The 18,057-nt window shown below is 41.3% G+C and overlaps 1 protein-coding gene across 2 annotated transcripts in view; it reads right to left on the bottom strand.

The window, feature by feature from the left end:
* Nucleotides 1–18,057, bottom strand: part of PDIA5 (protein disulfide isomerase family A member 5) — a 138,474-nt gene that overhangs the window by 98,451 nt on the left and 21,966 nt on the right. For both annotated transcript variants that reach the window (XM_033162684.1, XM_033162692.1), the window contains exons 2-3: nucleotides 10,612–10,738; nucleotides 5,216–5,303 (exon numbers count right to left, since the gene is read on the bottom strand). In XM_033162684.1, the coding sequence (XP_033018575.1) occupies nucleotides 5,216–5,303; nucleotides 10,612–10,738 (215 nt within the window). The remainder of the gene's footprint in view (nucleotides 1–5,215; nucleotides 5,304–10,611; nucleotides 10,739–18,057) is intronic.

Genomic DNA, 18,057 nt, shown 5'->3' with positions numbered 1-18,057 from the left:
GGACTCTCAAGAGTCTCCTCCAGCACCATAATTCAGAAGCATCAATTCTTCAGCGATCAGTCTTCTTTATGGTCCAGCTCTCACTTCCATACATCACTACTGGGGAAACCATATCTTTAACTATACGGACCTTTGTCGGCAAGGTAATGTCTCTGCTTGATTGAGTTAACAGCAACTATTATCCATTTCAACACAACAAAGCTTTTATTTAAAAAATGCTTAAATACAAAATACTAAGGAAAACTTTCAGCATATGCTATTTGACATAGCCTGCATGAGCAGGAACAACCACAGTGAGCCTTGGACTTGAACACACTCTCCTCCCTCTCCTCCTCCAGTGTGTGCCTGCAAGGAAGAGTTTGAAAATGTTGTTCTTGGTTAACCACAGTTTGCCATGTTGTCCAGGACTAAAATTGTGGTTCACCTTCAATATGGTTAGCACAGTGTGTGAATGGGACCGATTAATGCATTGCCTGCCCCTTGGTCACTGCATTAGAAGAATGCCACTCTGCCTAGATGACTTCATTCAGAAGTCTACCTCTGGGTCAGAGAAGAGCCCATTTGGTATTATGTGTACACCCTGGCACACTGACTGCGGTGCTTAAACATTTACCGAACTGCAATGACGAACTGCACCTCCAGCCCTAGTAGTTAGCCTTTCATTTCTAATCTAGATCTAATGCACTGGATTTCCCACAGTATAATGGGAACATTCTGCTTAAAACTGACAAGCAACAAAAAGTAGATATCATGCGTACACTGTGAAATCTCACCAGACATTATTAATTCAATATTCCAATGTCTCCTCCTCTGCAAATCATTCAAACATCAGACACCTTGGGCAAGGACTCTTTAATTAAAAACATGGGAAGGCTACAATAAGTAAGTATTTCTGTCACATCATTTGCGGGTCTTGCGTCCTTAGATTAACATGCTCTGTGTGGATTATGCAGAGAGCAACACGTGGAATTGTGGAGAAGAGAGAAGAGAAAAATAGCCACTCTTAATTACCGTACCTTACTGCCTCATCAAGCTTCTGAGAATTAGATGATCCCCCCCAACATTTTAGTAAGTATGCTACCAATATGAAATGATGGTTGGGACTTATGTTCAGATTTAAACCTAGCTTTAAATCGTATTACTATCCTATAGGAGATAGTATGGGGAACCTGTGGTCCTCCAATGCTGTGACTCCAATTCCCATCAGTACCAGGCATCATGGCCAATGGTCAGGATTATGTGAGTTGTAGTTCAGCAAGATCTGGTGGGGGGGCACAGGCTTCCCACCCCTGTTGCTTGGGATGCTTGAGGAATTTATTCTGTGAATTCCAAAGTGAACTGATCTAACCCACACAGGCTAATGTGTGGATTGAGTTTCTTCACTTCTCCCAAATTTGTTATATAGCTCTAGACTGAAAAACACACCAAAATGAGTTACAGAATGGTTATTTTAGGATACAATAGGTTTTGAAATGCATACAATGAGATAAAATATTTAAATATATTAATGCAAAAACAGGAAATAGCATTACTATGAATAAATACATGGGAAATTGATGCTGACTGGTAATAGACTGATTCATCCACCCCTAGATGTGGGTATACCAAGTATGGCTACATTGATAATTAAGGCTTCCAAATGGAAACTGGCTTTTAGAGGGTCCACTAGAAACATTTGCTGTTGTGCACAAGGGAGATGTTCACTGAACACAATGTCAAGTGCCCTTGTGGGTTTGAAGTTAAAAGCCCTGCATGCATGGGGACCTAGAACATGGACAGGCTGCCATGTGCAATATCCCAAAACTTTTTGAAACAAAAGATATTGGGGTGGGGGGGTAGGAAACAGCATCTGTAGTAGCAGATAGCCTGACCCAATCTGCAACTATACAGAAGTGTAAGAAAATAAGAATCCTACTGGGTCAGATTAAAGGCTCCCCTCAAGTGGGTGTGGAGGTTCATTATCAATACTAAGCAAACTGTCACACTTTAATACAGAAGATTCCAAACTCCACAGAAGGAGAGGGGAGCAGAGCATGTGTGAAAACAAGGCTTGCTGTGGATGCTCCGGGTTGTGGTATGCAAACTGGACCAATGTATAGCTTACCTTTTGTCCCACCAAGTCTTTCTGGCTGGTTCCACTATTGCCACAGTACAAGCCTTTCAAGTGAAAAGCAGTGGTGTGAGGGACGTAGTGGGCCTTTGTGGACTAGATACATTGCCTGCGCTTGTTTTAACCTGAAACCAAAGCAGTGGTGGGACTGTTCCACCTTCCAAAACACATAGGAATCCCAAGAATTACACCCATAAATATTTTCCAATGAACACACAAGGAAGAAGTAGTGCCACAATTTAATTTACTTCAGGATGAACAACAAGACTGCACAATAAAGAAGCAGTTTTGAGAATAGCTCTGTGGACAATGCTGGGATCAACAAAGAGATAATAAAATGATGTCGCCTGATAATAGCTGGGGCAGCATCTTCCTTTCTCCCAAGTCAGGAGTAAAACAGTAGCTATAAGAAACAAAGCACAGCCAATTTCATAAAAGGCAGAGCTGTCATCGCTGCAGGGAGAGCAGAAGGCAGCAGCCACACAGCACAGCATGCCTGCCAGCCTTGCCAACACACACACACACACACTGTTTCTTTCTTCCCCTGTTCAGAAAACTCGCTATACTGTGTGATATGAGAAGCAAAGCCAAAAAATAAATAAATCTGTGCTACTGGGAAAGGAGAACATAGCAGCCAAACAAACCACTCCTTGTCAATATTTGTCAAACAAACTGGGCATACAGAGTAAATACCCCCCCCAAACATCTGTGTAATTTGCTCCTTCAGCCTTGAGTTCCTTGAGAAGGAGTTGCAACATGTGTTTGCAATGGGAGGGTCTCTCTGTACCTCTCTCCTCAGGCACCTCCCTGAAGCAGTTCTTCTAAGGCTTGTGGTTGCAAAGTGCTTGCAAAAACAGCACTGGGGGCTGATGACAGAAAGACACACCAAGACATTTCCATATTGTGGGAAATCTCGCAAAGTTAGCAACTAAGTAAAGAAACCAACATAGAACTTTCTTTCCAATAATGCCATGAGAAACAATCAAAAATGCAGAAAATGAACCCTGCCCAAGGCAAAACACTGACACAAGCTTAAATCATTTTTTGATTTGCAACAAATTTCTCCCAGTTACTATTCAGATCCAGCTTCTGAATCCACACACTGAATCTTTTAAAAGATTTAGCAGTTTCTGCTAGGGCACATTGCAATTGTAGAGTTGGAAGGGACCACAAGGGTCATCTAGTCCAAACCCCTGCAATGCAGAAATCTTTCACCCGACACGGGGCTCATGATGCAAGACAGCCAACGAATTGAAGTATATTATGGGAAAGCATTAGTGTTTCCTGAGACATATCAACAGCCCCCCAGCCCAAAGGTTTGACTCCAAAGTTACATGCAGGAATATAAGACAGTGATTTTGCTGAAGGGCACGTTAGTGGCACAAACATTGTCCGATGCTACACAGAACAGAGAAGCAATGTGGTTCCTGCCAAGAAGGCTCATGATCTAAGTTCAATAGGACAAAAGTGAAGGACAGGACAAGACCTGAAGATGGAACAGTGAGGCTTGGGGAGGGTCAAAGTGATACCAGAGGGTTTAAGGAAGGCAGTTGTGTGAGAAGCAATTTAAGCATGGCAGCTAAGGCCATGTTCACTTGAACAGTTATTACAGTTCAAATAAGTCCACTCTAGAAAGAGGGACTCCTGGGATAGGGGATACTTTAGCAGAGCAGCTTCTAAAATTCTGAAGATGGGGGAACCATGTGAATCAATTGTGAATCCAAATTCATTTTTTGATACGGCGAGCAGAAACTGGAACCAATTACTTTTTTAAAATGAACTTGCCAGGCACTGATCAAAGACTATTTTTAAACAAGGTAGTTTGGACTTTGGAGTCGGTGCAAGACCCAACACATTGTCAGTGCTACTCTCAAATCTGCTTTGTGAATCAAACAATCCTGAAGCCATTCCAAGAAAAGAACTTTTGCAGCTCATACAAGTGGCATACAGCAAAATTCATTAAGATGGGGATGGCCAACCTGTGGCCCTCCAGTTGGTGTTGGACTTCCATCAGCCCCAGCCCATCAGCCCCAGTCAGCACGGCCAGTGGTCAGGGATGGATGAAAGTAAAAGCACAGCAGCATCTGGTTAGCCAGTCCTACATTAATGCAGTATCTGTAAAGCACACTTAAAGGTTCAGGAGATACCAACTATATTATGAATTATATTTAATAATCAGCTAAAAGAGATTCTCAAATAAATTCCAACCATGTAATAGAAAGTTAGCTTTGGAAAGAAACTAGAAAGGAAATTATGAAACATAAAATTATCCAAGTTGTAAGGTTCAGAAGCATAGGAAATTCTCCACAAGCAAAGTAAAGGTGTAACAGAACTTTCAGTGCCTTACCACTGCCTATCCTCCTCTCTCAAGGATATGCTAAACATATACAAAAATGTACTTAAAGATGATGCCTCTCCCCTTAAAATGGTACCCTAGAAGGTGCTAGCAGCACACCAAAAACATATACGCACTGAAATCCTCCATATTCCTCTGACAGAGGGAGAAACAAATAACTTAAAGATTACTTGAATGCAAGATCCTGTATTATCTGAAAGTTTTAACCAGGGATGAGGAACCTGTGCCCCTCCCAAGTGCTGTTGTACCACAACCCACATAATCCCTGACAATTGGCCATGCCAGCTGGGGCCAACAGGACTCCCAACAACATCTGGAGGGGCATAAACTTATCAAATGCAAGTGATCTAAATCTCCCAGGACCAACAATATCTCTCGGTCAGAACACTGCAGGCTTTATCCCTTTGTTCGGTTGTTCTCCGTAAAGCGAGGAGTATCAGGAAGACCACATAAAGCAGCAGACCAGCGTGTAGGGGACAGAGGAGGATAATACTCCCTGAATGAATGGGGCCAAGGAGGAATGTGCACAGAATGGCAGCAGGTGGCTTTGCCTGTGTGATATTAGTGTCAAAACCAGCAGATGCTGATGTTAGGCATGTTAGAAACAATATAGGAAGCCATGGGGAACATAGAAGGACAATATTTGCCACATAAAGCACACAACAGCAGCAAAATCTTGCTTGCTTAGACATGGGCAATTCACCAGGTGGGAGACGGGAGGGCACCATATTGGGCAGGACATTACATACCCGCAATCTATCCATGATATAGTACCTCGGCCTTTCACCGCTTGGGCTACATCAGATAATAACCTGAGTGAAGTGTCAGCAGCAGCCGCTAGAAGAGAGAGCAAAATAAACAAATAAATAAATGTACTGTATGTATTGAAACAATAATCAATATCCAGCGCAACTCTGCATAATTCTTTGCTGAAGCACTTTCACTAAGTTCTCCCTGCCAGAAAACAAACAGTTGCCAGAGGCAGCATAGGCTTTTCCCTCAACATTTTACTAAGGGCTGGGATCCAAAGAGCCACTTTAGATATGCCCAAGAATTTGAGCATGCTCAGTAGAATTTTAGATTTTTCTTCTTCTTCTTTGGACACTCTGCTCCATACCACACACTGTTTCTGGATGTCAGTTTCAAGTACGGTTTACCATCTGTCATGGATGTTGTTGACGCATCACAAGCCCAAAACCTCCTTAGGTACGTGGAACAAATTACATTCACTTTCTGTCAATGAATACAGTAAGGCAGATGTGATGAACCTTTGGCTCTCCAGATGTTGCTAAACTACAGATCCCATCATCCCTGGCCACCAGCCTTGCTTGCTGGGGCTGATGGGAGTTGTAATTCAGCAACAATTGGAGGGCCTTATCTGCAATAAGGAAACTATTTTTGCCTACCTTTCATCATTCTGATCTTCATGGCTAAGCAATTTCCTCTCTAGCTTTTAGCTTCCCCAAGCAAATATGTCCCTGCTCCCATTTGTTTCCCCCTTCCAGGTGCTTGGGCAAGTTTCAGCACTGACAAATAAGTTTTTGTTTTAGTCAGTCCATATCAGGACACCAAGAACAGAGTCAGCACAGGTTCTAAGTAGAGGCCAGTATGAGATGCCTCAGTGTCTGTTTGGCAGCATGAGACAGTCTCCCATCCCAGAGTCGTACTTGGGAAGATGCCCAGAACCAACTCATGTTCTGAATCAGGACCCTGCTGGTGTTCAAGAATAGGAAGAGCCAAATACGAAGGTGCTCAATGTGCATCTGGTTGTTGTCACACCACACCATGCCCATCTCTCAAGTCCCATTAAGTGGACAGCTCTCCTACTATTCTAGAAACCTTATCTCTGATTTATTGGACAGCTCACCATCCTCAATGGCAAGACTGAAATCTGAGCCATGGCAAACAATAAGATATCTTCAGACATATAAAATATATTTTCTAGGGAGGGAAAGTTGAACTCTGAGAAGTTAGCAGCCATCATGTCATTCAGACTGTCCCCTTTCCTTGCAATTTTTTTTACTCAATTAGAGTTTTGCATAAAATTGGTTAATATTTTTTTACCACAACTGCATTTAGCTATATCGTTAAGTGTGAATATTTTACACATGTAAATCTCCTCCATCTATTTAGGGAGCTAATCTTAGCTTCTTTTCCACTGCTTAATATGAAAAATCTGATAGTTTTTAAAAGTCAGATTCAGCTGCAATATGTGTCATGCATCAGAGATTAGACACATTTTTTTATTTAAAAAAATGATAGTAAGATAACTTTTACAGCAATCTTTTAGGAAACATTAATGCCATATGTTTGGATATACTGTTAGATACGCCACTTGAGAGCAAAAAAACAAAAACAAAAGACGCATAGGCCAGCACTACGTTAAAATCCTCTTTCAAATTCTGAGAATGAAGTTAGAAACCCTGTTGCAAATTGAACTTTAAGAGTTAGTACAGAAAGAAGAGAGTAGAAAATGAGCTTGCTATTCTACCTTATGCTACCAATAGCATAAATACTTTAACAGCAATTAGGTCACATGAGCACCCATTAAACACTATTTCACTTTCTAGAGCAATTGAGGAAAAGTTTATCCTTCTGCTACAAGTGCCTTATCTGAATTTTAAAGGAAATCTTACAATAGAGAGGTAGGTGAAGAAGAACAGGTGAAGAGTTTTCACTCTTCTCCCCTGCTACCATCAAAACCACTGTTTTAGAATGCATGGATAGAGAGTATCTGATACACAGTCATAGTGATGTGAGGAGAGGAAGAATCCCAAATACCCTTCAAGAACAACCAGCAGGAGAATCCAGGTGCTCAGACTCCTACATGGTCACGTGGTTCCAAAACAGGTGAGAGGCAGCTCACACACAGTATGAATTGAGGACATTCCTTCTCAAACATAAAAAGTGAACATTATGGGAATACTGTAAAGGCAGACTGACAGATGTGAAGAGGATTTCTAATTAGCTCCTACATAATCCCTTCATTTAAGATAGTTCTTTTCCACAAACAACTTCTACTGCAGAGAAAGGTAACTTGGGTTTACATTATATTAAGAAAAGAGGTAGCAATATCCCAACTCTGAAAGATAATCCCACTCTACATTGTTGAGCTATTCCTTGTCTATGATAATGTGCATTGTTTTGCTGATAATTACCAAGCCACATTACCTTGCAAGTTATATATTTACTTTTAATATATAATGATTAATTAGTGGGTATACTGTATGATATAGTTTTGGATTTCAAAGTGCTCAATGACCTTTCTAGATCAGATTGTTCCCATGTGGTATCCAGATCTTTTTGAAAATCTTACTAGCACTGTGGGTTTTTTTATTATATGCAATGCACAAATGAAATTAATTATATTCTCTGATAACCAACAGCCATAAAGGTAAAGGGACCCCTGATCATTAGGTCCACTCATGTCCGACTCTGGGGTTGCGGCGCTCATCTTGCGTTACTGGCTGAGGGGGCCAGCGTACAGCTTCCAGGTCATGTGGCCAGCATGACAAAGCCGCTTCTGGCAAACCAGAGCAGCGCACGCAAACGCCGTTTACCTTCCCGCCAGAGTGGTACCTATTTATCTACTTACACTTTGATGTGCTTTCGAACTGCTAGGTGGGCAGGAGCTGGGACCGAGCAACGGGCGCTCACCCTATCGCGGGGATTCAAACCGCCGACCTTCTGATCAGCAAGCCCTAGGCTCTGTGGTTTAACCCACAGTGCCACCTGCGTCCCGTAACCAACAGCCATAGCAGACCCTAATGTTTCTGCTTTCTACTTGTGGCATGCTGCAAATAGTATGATATACATTATTCTGTATTATCAATAAAATGTACTTATTATTTAATTATTCACTGCTATCAATGTGCATTGTGTTTTACAGTGTACATAAGGTCAGGTCATTGCCTCACAAATCTGAATTTGACATAGGAAATTCTACTGGACACAGTGGGTTTAAATTCTACATAAGAATGCATGGGGCCACTATTAGTTACCTTTTCTGGAAGAGCCATAAAGACCAAACAACAAACAAACCCCACATCAACAGGAGCAGACAACTGTATATGCTCCTGGACAGCAGTCTAACAAGATAAAAAATGTATTTAAATATCAGTGACGTGTATAAAGACATGAGCAATGAAAATTACTCTCTGGAAAGACTACCCTCTGCCAGAGGCACCATCTCCCCAATATCACATATGCTAGCTTATGTGTGCAAAATCCCACCTGACATTAAAGGGGAGTGAGAGAAAGGGATGGGTGTGGTAACAGATGGCAAATAGAGCTATGCAGTCCTTAGTGGTGGAGAGGCCATTTCTAAGTGTTGTTCACCACTGGTCTTCCCTAGTAACTCTTAAGAAGTTTTTTCATTGGAACAAGTGTTTCAGGACACTTTATAACTGAGTCCTGTTGAATTATTTTGACTTTGCTATTAGCACAGACATTACTCCAAACCATGGTTTGTATTTAGAACCTAAACCATGTACTGAACTTCCAAACTTACAGGCAAATCATGCATTATTTCCACTTGTTTGTTTTCATTTTCAGACAGCGGAGCAATCCAGGCTCTGGGAGGAACTGTGGACATAACTACTGTTTGTCAACTCTGACACCACTTGAAATCACAGTCAGCATAACCCACTTTAAACCATGGCTGCAGCTTCTGGTCTGCTGGCCAATCTTCTTAATCATGGTTTTGGAAGGTGGCTGAATCAAGCATCTGTTCCCTTTCCTGTCCCCTCCATTATCTAATTAATCAATAGAAATTAGTAAAAGAGTTCTGCCTTAGTAGCAAGAAGAGATGAACCTCAGTCACTTAAGACTCCATAAAATTCTGCCCTTTAATCTAATTCTGTTGCAGTCAATATAATATATTCTAAAATCAGATAAGGTTTTTTTTTAAAAAAAAACCAATCCTAATTCTTGAATAAGCTTCCCCAAGCAAGCCACTTGGGAGAAGCAGCTCTCCCCCTTTCAGAATAAGCAACAAGCAGGCTTAAGCCTAAGAGCAACTGAAAACTGCGTAATAAATTTTAAAAACCAATATCTCTTGGCTTGTTCCTCTTCCTCACCCAAAGGGGGGGGGGCTCAAGGAGGGAATAAAAAAGCATTAAAGAGACCAATTTGATCTAATTTCTAAGCTAATGTGCAGATCATACATCTCCTGGCCAAGTAAATATCACAGCCATGAAATATTAGGCGTAATTAGCCTTTCTGCACACAGTGCCCTAAATGGGCCAAGCTCTTGCAAATAATCTTGCCAAGAGCAGCTCACAATCCAGTACAGACAATTAAAAAGAGAGAGAAAGAAAGCAGAAGAAAAGCTGTACTATAGAATCAGGGATGGAGGCAGAAGGAGGAAACCAGCAAAAGAAAAGAAGTTGATTGTAACTGAAAGAGACAGCAAGTGGGTGGCTAGCAGACAAGAAGTTAAGAAGGGTATTTCAAGCGGAGGTGAAGCATAAGAAGATGCAAACAGAACAGACCAAAGGCAGGGGGAGAGAGGGAGAGGAAGAGAGAAGGAAACAGAAGGATAAACACAAATGCTAGTGACACCAACTTGGTGTGTGGGGATGCTTGTATAACTAGGCGAAGAGGAAGGAAGATTGCTCTTTTTCACACACAGTGTTTATATATTATATATATGATAAAATAAAACTATTGCTGAGAACATCCTTGATGTGTGTTAAGAGAATAAGAGTGCCTCAAGGCAAAATAGTGGAATGACTTGTGTGATGTTAAGCCGAAAAGCTCACCAGATCTGCCCCCATCTGCACTTCTCGTTATATGACTGCTCTTATAAAACAGAAGCGATACATCATTTTATTTATAAAAGTTATAAAATTTAAAAAAAACTTATTTTGTTAGGTGTAAGAACTGGAAGGAAAATAGCAAGAGAGAAATGAATTCATTCCCGGAAACAAAATCCGAAGTTTTATCAGCAAATGCTTGTATCAGTCTGCAAAACAGTTAGCTATTTATCAGATATATAAGGTCTAAAATCAAGATTTAACTGTTTTTTTAAAAAGAATCCTTGCTCTTTTAGTGATCCTTTCAACCTTGACAGCCACTCAGCATTATTTGTTAACATATTAATTGCTCTTAAACCTTTGCTTGTTTTTTAATGAGCAGCACTTACAAGATTTGGAATATAGCACCAACACATTGTTCCGTGTTCTCAGGAGCTTCTTGAAATCCTTCTGATCACTAATTTTCTCTATCAATGGGGACATCTTTGCTGATAATAGGCAGGCTGGAAAGATGGTCTGCAATAGAAAGACAAAGAGAAAAACAAACAGGCACATTACTATTACGACACAACCTGTTTGCATGACAAGGCTCAGCAGAGCCAAAGGGGCTGAATCCAAAACAGGCAGCAATAAAACATGTTACGTAAGTATGGGGTTAAACAGGCCACAACTGTATTGATTACAGATGTCAGCAGGTTTTGGCATAGGGAATGGGTAAAAAGGTAAAGGTAAAGGGACCCCTGACCATTAGGTCCAGTTGCAGACGACTCTGGGGTTGCAGCGCTCATCTCGCTTTACTGGCTGAGGGAGCCGGTGTACAGCTTCCGGGTCATGTGGCCAGCATGACTAAGCCACTTCTGGCGAACCAGAGCAGCACACGGTACCTATTTATCTACTTGCACTTTGACATGCTTTCGAACTGCTAGGTTGGCATCAGCCCACCAGCAAGTTGTGGATCAGCAGGGTTGATCAAGGTTACAGGTCACCCTATGACATACATCAATTCCAGGAAACCTCCATAGCCACCATTTAGGGGTGCTATGGCCCGTCAGCCCCTGAGTTGAGTGTCTAGACAAGTAGCTCCTCCCCAAGCTCTATAACCAGTGGAAGAACAAACTGGCAGTAACTTTTCCTGCCAACTACCCACACTCTTGCACACTCCTAGGGTGGATCTACACACAGGAAAAAAACGCTATAAATAAGTCAAAAATTAAATCATTATAACAAAAGTGGGAGAACTATGTAAGATCACATAGAAAAGTTTTCTGCTCAACAGCGCCATCTGGTGTTGCATGTTTATAACACATTCAAAACACTGTTTTTTGACTAATGTAGCTGAGTCCCTATTTAAACTATGGTTTGGTATAGCATCACATGTGAACTGGACCACTGGTTCTTAGTCTACAACCTGCTGCATGCCTTCCCAGGCACAAAGACCTACCTGAAGCCTAAAAAATGCAGCTATGAGACAAATGTATCCCATAACAGGTAAGCAAGTGAAAGACCCACTGTAGGGTAGGGATGGAAATGCCGAAATTGCAAACCACTGTGAGTCATAGGACTAGAAAGCTATCTCATAGCAAGGCAGAACACTGGTTGACCTTGCTCAGTTTAGTCTACACAAACTGGAAAAGGCTCTCCAGGGTTTCAGACAGGGGACAGTCCTAGTCCCACCTTGACACAAAACATGTACTCTCCCAATGACCTATGTCCCTTCCTCTGCTTGATGCAGCAAGCAATCCTGGGACACCAATGGAAACAGACCCCAAAGAGCAATCCTGGGACACCAATGGAAACAGACCCCAAAAAGGGTTTACAACAGGGGTACAACAATCCCTCACACCATCCAGGAAGGCAGTGGCATTGGTTTCCATTAGAACTGCATGGTAAATATACATTAGACACAATTAAGAGGCCTAATGTGGGCATTCAAAACAGGTTCCTATCAACCATTAGGGAACCCAGCAGAAACAACACTATCCATGGCAGCAGATTCTACACATTCCTGGAACAGGTATCACTGACCAAAAATAGACATCGCCTGTATTCATCTTCTTCTGAATGAAAGGGTTAGTTATAAGGGATATTGCAATTAATGCATTGTCTGCCTCCCACTGTCTGTGGGCAAGCTGTTATTAAGTCTAACTCTTGAACAAGAGACATACATTCTAGCCATGTAGTCTGTTAAAACACTGTGTCTCTCCTCCTGCCTCTTCACTTCCCCATTCAATGCCATTACTTAGTGAAAGCCTCATCCTCCCCCACTATGTGTTTTTAATATCCGCTGCACCTTTTTGGAGCTATGAAGAGTGAAAAACTGAAGAAAGTTTGAATTCAAACACCTCACACAAAGGGGTGATCAAATAAGATGAACAGTAAATGTGTAACTTTGCAAACACAGCCCTGCATGCACTGATATGATGGCAATACACCAGGGATGCTGAACTGAAGGCAGCATTCCCTGTGAATTACCCCTCAGGGGGGTCACATACCAGAAGCAGAGTTTGTAGTGGCCAGGGATAAAAGTGGGCAGGGCAACCCCTTTTCTCCCCAATATCCCTCTTCTCTCTCTCTCTCTCCCTATCTCTCTCCCTAACCCCCCCCCCCCCAATTCTGCTATCCCAAGTAAAGTTGTCCCTCACCACATGTGACAGTAGTCTCTCATTACATACAACCTACTCAGACAGAATATATGTGACCTGCTGCACATGTGATTTCTCAGGGGAAGCGTGCATTTTTGGAGGCCAGAAAGATGTGCTGCAGCACACTCACTTCTTTAAAGTGTGATTACAGGAACAGTTCTGAGAACTAACATGCCGTGCCTGTAATTAATGCTTGTTCCTCTCTTATAGCTATGAGGGGCGTGTCCAGTATTACTTTCTGCCTGCTGAGTCTAAAAGCTGGAGTTACTTACTTTAAAATGCAGTGCTTACCTGCGCAAAGCTTCCAATACATTGCAGCAAATCATGAGTTAATAGCACACTATGTAAATCAGGATTTTAATACAATCAAATGGATTTTAACCAAGTCTCACCATCACCAGATTCTGTAGCAAAATCCAGGTGGCCTTATTAAAAGAGATGCTTATAGAGGTAGCTTTGAACTTATACCTCCCAAAAATGGAAATGAGGCAGTGCTAGTTTCAGTAGTTTTGCTGCAGCATCATACACCCAATGGGGAAAGCACAATCTTATAAGTGATGGAGGCACTACATGCCTCCACACACTTGTGTCTTCTGTGTCACTTCTGTTGTATGACACAGCTTGCAAACATTAATTCCTGTCAAACAGTGTTTAAAACATGAATTTATATCCCAAAAGCAAATTGTGCCTTATGTTATACCCCAAAATGATTCATGCAGTAACAGAGAATTTCCTCAGTTTCTGCTCTGAACCATACGCACAGGTGCCATGCCATTTCCCTTGTATGGCGGGCCTCCAAATATCCCACTGGCACTTGCTGAATAAATCACCACCATTTCCTCTGTATTAAGATTAATGTTTTACCCTGTCAAGGCCACCAGGACCTAAATGTTCACTGCAAGTGTTCTGTGCTGGCAGGTGGAATATGGAAATCCGCATATTCATGCTTAGGCCTCTGCATCAGATATTCAGTAGGTGATCGAGGGCATCCCAAGAACTCGTCACCTTGAGATAAGCACTGTGGACTACATGACATTTCCAAGTTGATAAGAGTTAAAAAGTCGGATAATGCAATTCTCTTTTCAGAAGCTGCTCTGTGCATTAATTCAGACATCAGGCCACACTCCTCTAAGCAAGACACCGGGCTTCCTCTATAAACAGCTGCTAGGAGTTGTCATTAACTCACTTGGGACTCCATGCAGTTGTAATGTCTCTTTCACATGGACCAGGAACAGGAAGCACAATCTACTTAAATCTTTTCCCAGAGGTATGAGGGGATCCATCTTTATAACTCTGGAGTATGACAAGGGGGATGGGTGTTACTTTTGACCAATGGCTTTTTTGGACACCCTTCTTCTGGGCCTTGAGAATGTCGTGAGCCCAAATGCTCTAATACTCCTCTTCTCCCCTTCCTACCCCTCATTCTTTAGTTTTTTTTATGTCAGTTAGTAGGGAGTGCCTGGCACTGCCCAGGATTATTATTTTTAGAAACAAAAATATATTGTGATTTTTAAGTGGATTGTGTGTTTTGTAAGCTTGGGCCACTCACATAACATACTGGGCAATTCAAAATGGCATCTTCATTCGAAGTGGAACCTGGTATCCAGACATTGATGAAGGCTACTACCACAACCTCAGGAACCCTCATGCTGTGTGTGGCAATGGTATCGTAAGAGGTGGCCAAATCTATGCCAATAATTTTTTTGACATCACACCAAAGTCAAATTTCAAGTACACCATCTTGATTCAAAATGGCACCTGGCACCCAAACATCAGCTTAGATACCTCCCACCCGCAACTCAGGAACCCTCATGCCAAGTTCAGCAAAATTATCTTGAGAGATGGCCAAGACTATGAGCAAAAAAATGGCATAGTCACCAAAGTCATGTTTTAGTCTGCCATCTTGATTCAAAATGGTAAGCTTCACTTAAATGTCAATGAGGAATGCCATCTCTACCTCAGGGACCCTTAAGCCAGGTTTGGTGACAATATCTTGAGAGGCATCCAAACCAAAAAAAAAAAGTGGACAGACAGACAAAACCACTTTCCAAAATATACAGCATGCTGGTGAGGAGTGACCAGCACCGCCCATGATGATGATAATGATGATGATGATGATTTATTATTTATACCCCGCCCATCTGGCTGGGCTAAAATACATTATTTTCTTTAAACGGACAGTGCAATTTGAGAGTATCACACTAATAATCAGGTTAAGTCATGCCAAAGTCACATTTCAGTTTGCCATCTTGATTTAATATGGTGCCTGGCATCCAAATATCAATTATAGACCCCACCTCTTCTGCACCTAACTCTGGTTCGTAGGTACTGAGGCTCTAGCAAAAAACAAAGTACACCCAACAAGCCTGAATTCTGTGTTAGGCTATCAGGGAGCTTGTATTTTTCAAGTCCCAGGTAGGAACGTTTGTGTCTCCATATATAGCTTTTCTCCATGAAAAAGTGTGAAGGTAAGAATCTAGTTCATTGTTAGCTTACAGAACAAGTAAGCCTAGTTCCACCGAAAGCTCTCTGACCACTGGTATTGGCCAAGCAGAGCAATTTACTCCATACGCTCTGTTTTTGATCACTTATAGTCATTACAATGCAGATCAACTGCTAGGATTGGCATTTGGAACCGTTAACCCCATGGCTGGAATATATACCGTATTTTTCCATGTATAAGACGCCCCCATGTATAAGACGACTCCTATTTTTTAAACCCAAAATTAAGAAAATGCACTATGCATTATCTGTGTATAAGACGACCCCTTATTTTAAACTTCAAAAAATTAGGAAGAAATATAGTCTTATACATGGAAAAATACGGTACATTTCACTGCCATTTACTTCCATTAAAAAAAAAACCTGCAAATTCATATAATATTAACTCCAGGAATTTCAAGTAAGTTACCGGTAGATACAATTTTACCATTAAACTGAATAATGAGTATATTATTTTTTGTCCTTTTAAAAGACCCAGACAGAAAGAGTAAAAAGGAAAAAGCAAAAAGCAAAAACCTCTGGCCAAATACATCAAGACTAGTATGCTACCAAAGGAAAACACTTTATGAATGCTGGGGTATGACTCAAGGGATATATTCACACTACATTGTTTGCAAAAAGACTTCACAGAAGGTGCTACAAGCCAGTCTAGGCAATAATAATAAAAAAAAACCTCTCATTTGTTTTACACCCAAGGTCACAGAAACGGATGAGCACATGTTGAGAGCTCAGGAAAGTTGACACACATTTCTGGAAAGGAAATCTGTCTGTTTCTCCTGTGAAGCTCATAACAAGCAATATGAATCGGACACAACTACTAAAGCTTGCCGTTCGACATGTGCAAGAGCACACATTCACAACCTGTAAAATCAAAAATTAATTCTGTTGAAGGCATCGACCCAATTGCAGCTCTGGAATCCAGTTTATGAATTACTGAAAGACAGTGGTTTTAAAAGCATTACAGTTGTACCTCGGGTTAAGAACTTAATTCTTTCTGGAGGTCCATTCTTAACCTGAAACTGTTCTTAACCTGAAGCACCACTTTAGCTAATGGGACCTCCCGCTGACGCTGCGCCGCGAGAGCATAATTTCTGTTCTTATCCTGAAGCAAAGTTCTTAACCTGAAGCATTATTTCTGGGTTAGCAGAGTTCTTAACCTAAAGCGTATGTAACCTGAAGCATATGTAACCTGAGGTACCACTGTATTACAATTGTTAACATTTGTTGGATAAACAGGATCACATCAAGCCAGAAATGATCTGATGTGGGTTCCAGCTGAAGTGGGCATCAATTATTCTTGTAGGTATACAGGAGATAAAAGTGAACAAGTTGTTAAAAGGACTACAGTGGCAGTAATGGCTTTCCTCCCGTCATCATGTGCACATGCACTGTTGCTGAGAGCTGCGCTGAGTGATGAAATATTTTTTGTCTCTGCAGTCTTAGTCACTCAGCCCACTTCTGCAATGCCCCTGTGAAGGAACTCATCAACATTTTGTGTATGAAATTGTTCACATCTAACACAATTTAGCTATCTTACTGTTGAAGGAGAATGCAAGCCAGAGGTGTCACTGGCACTACCTTGTTCTGTTTGCTTAGATAAGTTTCACACTGTGTCCTTCTCCAATGGTAACAGAAGGCTTGAGGAAGTACATACAATCATATTCCTCTTGGATCCTTGCTGATAATGGATGGTTTCCACTGAATGAGAAAAGAACTGGCCCTATGCAGAAGAGTATAAATGTTCCCTTAAGAGAGAAAGGTACCACCATCTCTTAAGGAAGTAGCAATCAGGCTCATTTTGGATGCACTGCCCCACAATCAGTGGGGCAGCTACACATAGCTGCATTCAAATATCATACAAATAACAGTTTGTTTGTTTGTTTGTTTGTTTGTGTTTGTTTGTTCATCCAAACCAGACTGCTCAAACACCTTAGTTCACAATGGGTATCAAACCATGGTTTGAAGCTGGTTTGTAAAATGCAGATTATGCTAACCATGGTTCACCGTTGTGCCAAAAATCACAAGCCATTGATAGACCACATTTAAGATTATTACACCACCTCAAGAAACTGCTGCCCCATGGAGACAAGAGATAGAGTAGATTGATGAGCAGTTGTGAGAGGAACACACAACCAGGGTGTGCCTGCTATACATCTGAAAGCTCAAACTACCGGTATGGTGAGATTCTAGTGGCACAAACCTTAGTTTTGCACAATATCTGGACTGACGTGGCAAAATAAGAAGGGACTTCAAAGCACTTTAAACTATGTGCCAGCCATACTTACTATCCCTAAACTCAAGAATCAAAACTCATTTATACCCGACTTGGAACATATAATCAGATTCTGCAGTTACAAATTATTCACTTTGTAAAGGCCTGAGGGAACATAAGCTCTGGGATTCATGTACTATATTCAGATTGAATGACTCTGGGGTGTTAAAACCAATGTGCAAGAAATTACAAGACTACCACTTTTATCTAAAGTGTTTTTCTCTCTCTCCTCTTCTTTTCCCTGATCTTCAGAGCTGAATAATTATCAGGTTTTTTTAGATTTTCCATTTAGCCTTCAGGGCAATATTTATTAGTAAGATAGTCCCTTGAGTTCTTCCATTAAATTTTCCAGCAATCTCTGTAAATTGTAGAATTGTTGCTCATGTAGGCATTGAGAAACCACTTGCCTGCATTCCAGA

This window comes from Lacerta agilis, chromosome 1 (genome assembly GCF_009819535.1).
Source record: "Lacerta agilis isolate rLacAgi1 chromosome 1, rLacAgi1.pri, whole genome shotgun sequence".
Lineage (NCBI taxonomy): Eukaryota > Metazoa > Chordata > Lepidosauria > Squamata > Lacertidae > Lacerta > Lacerta agilis.
This window is presented reverse-complemented; position numbering and strand designations above follow the sequence as displayed.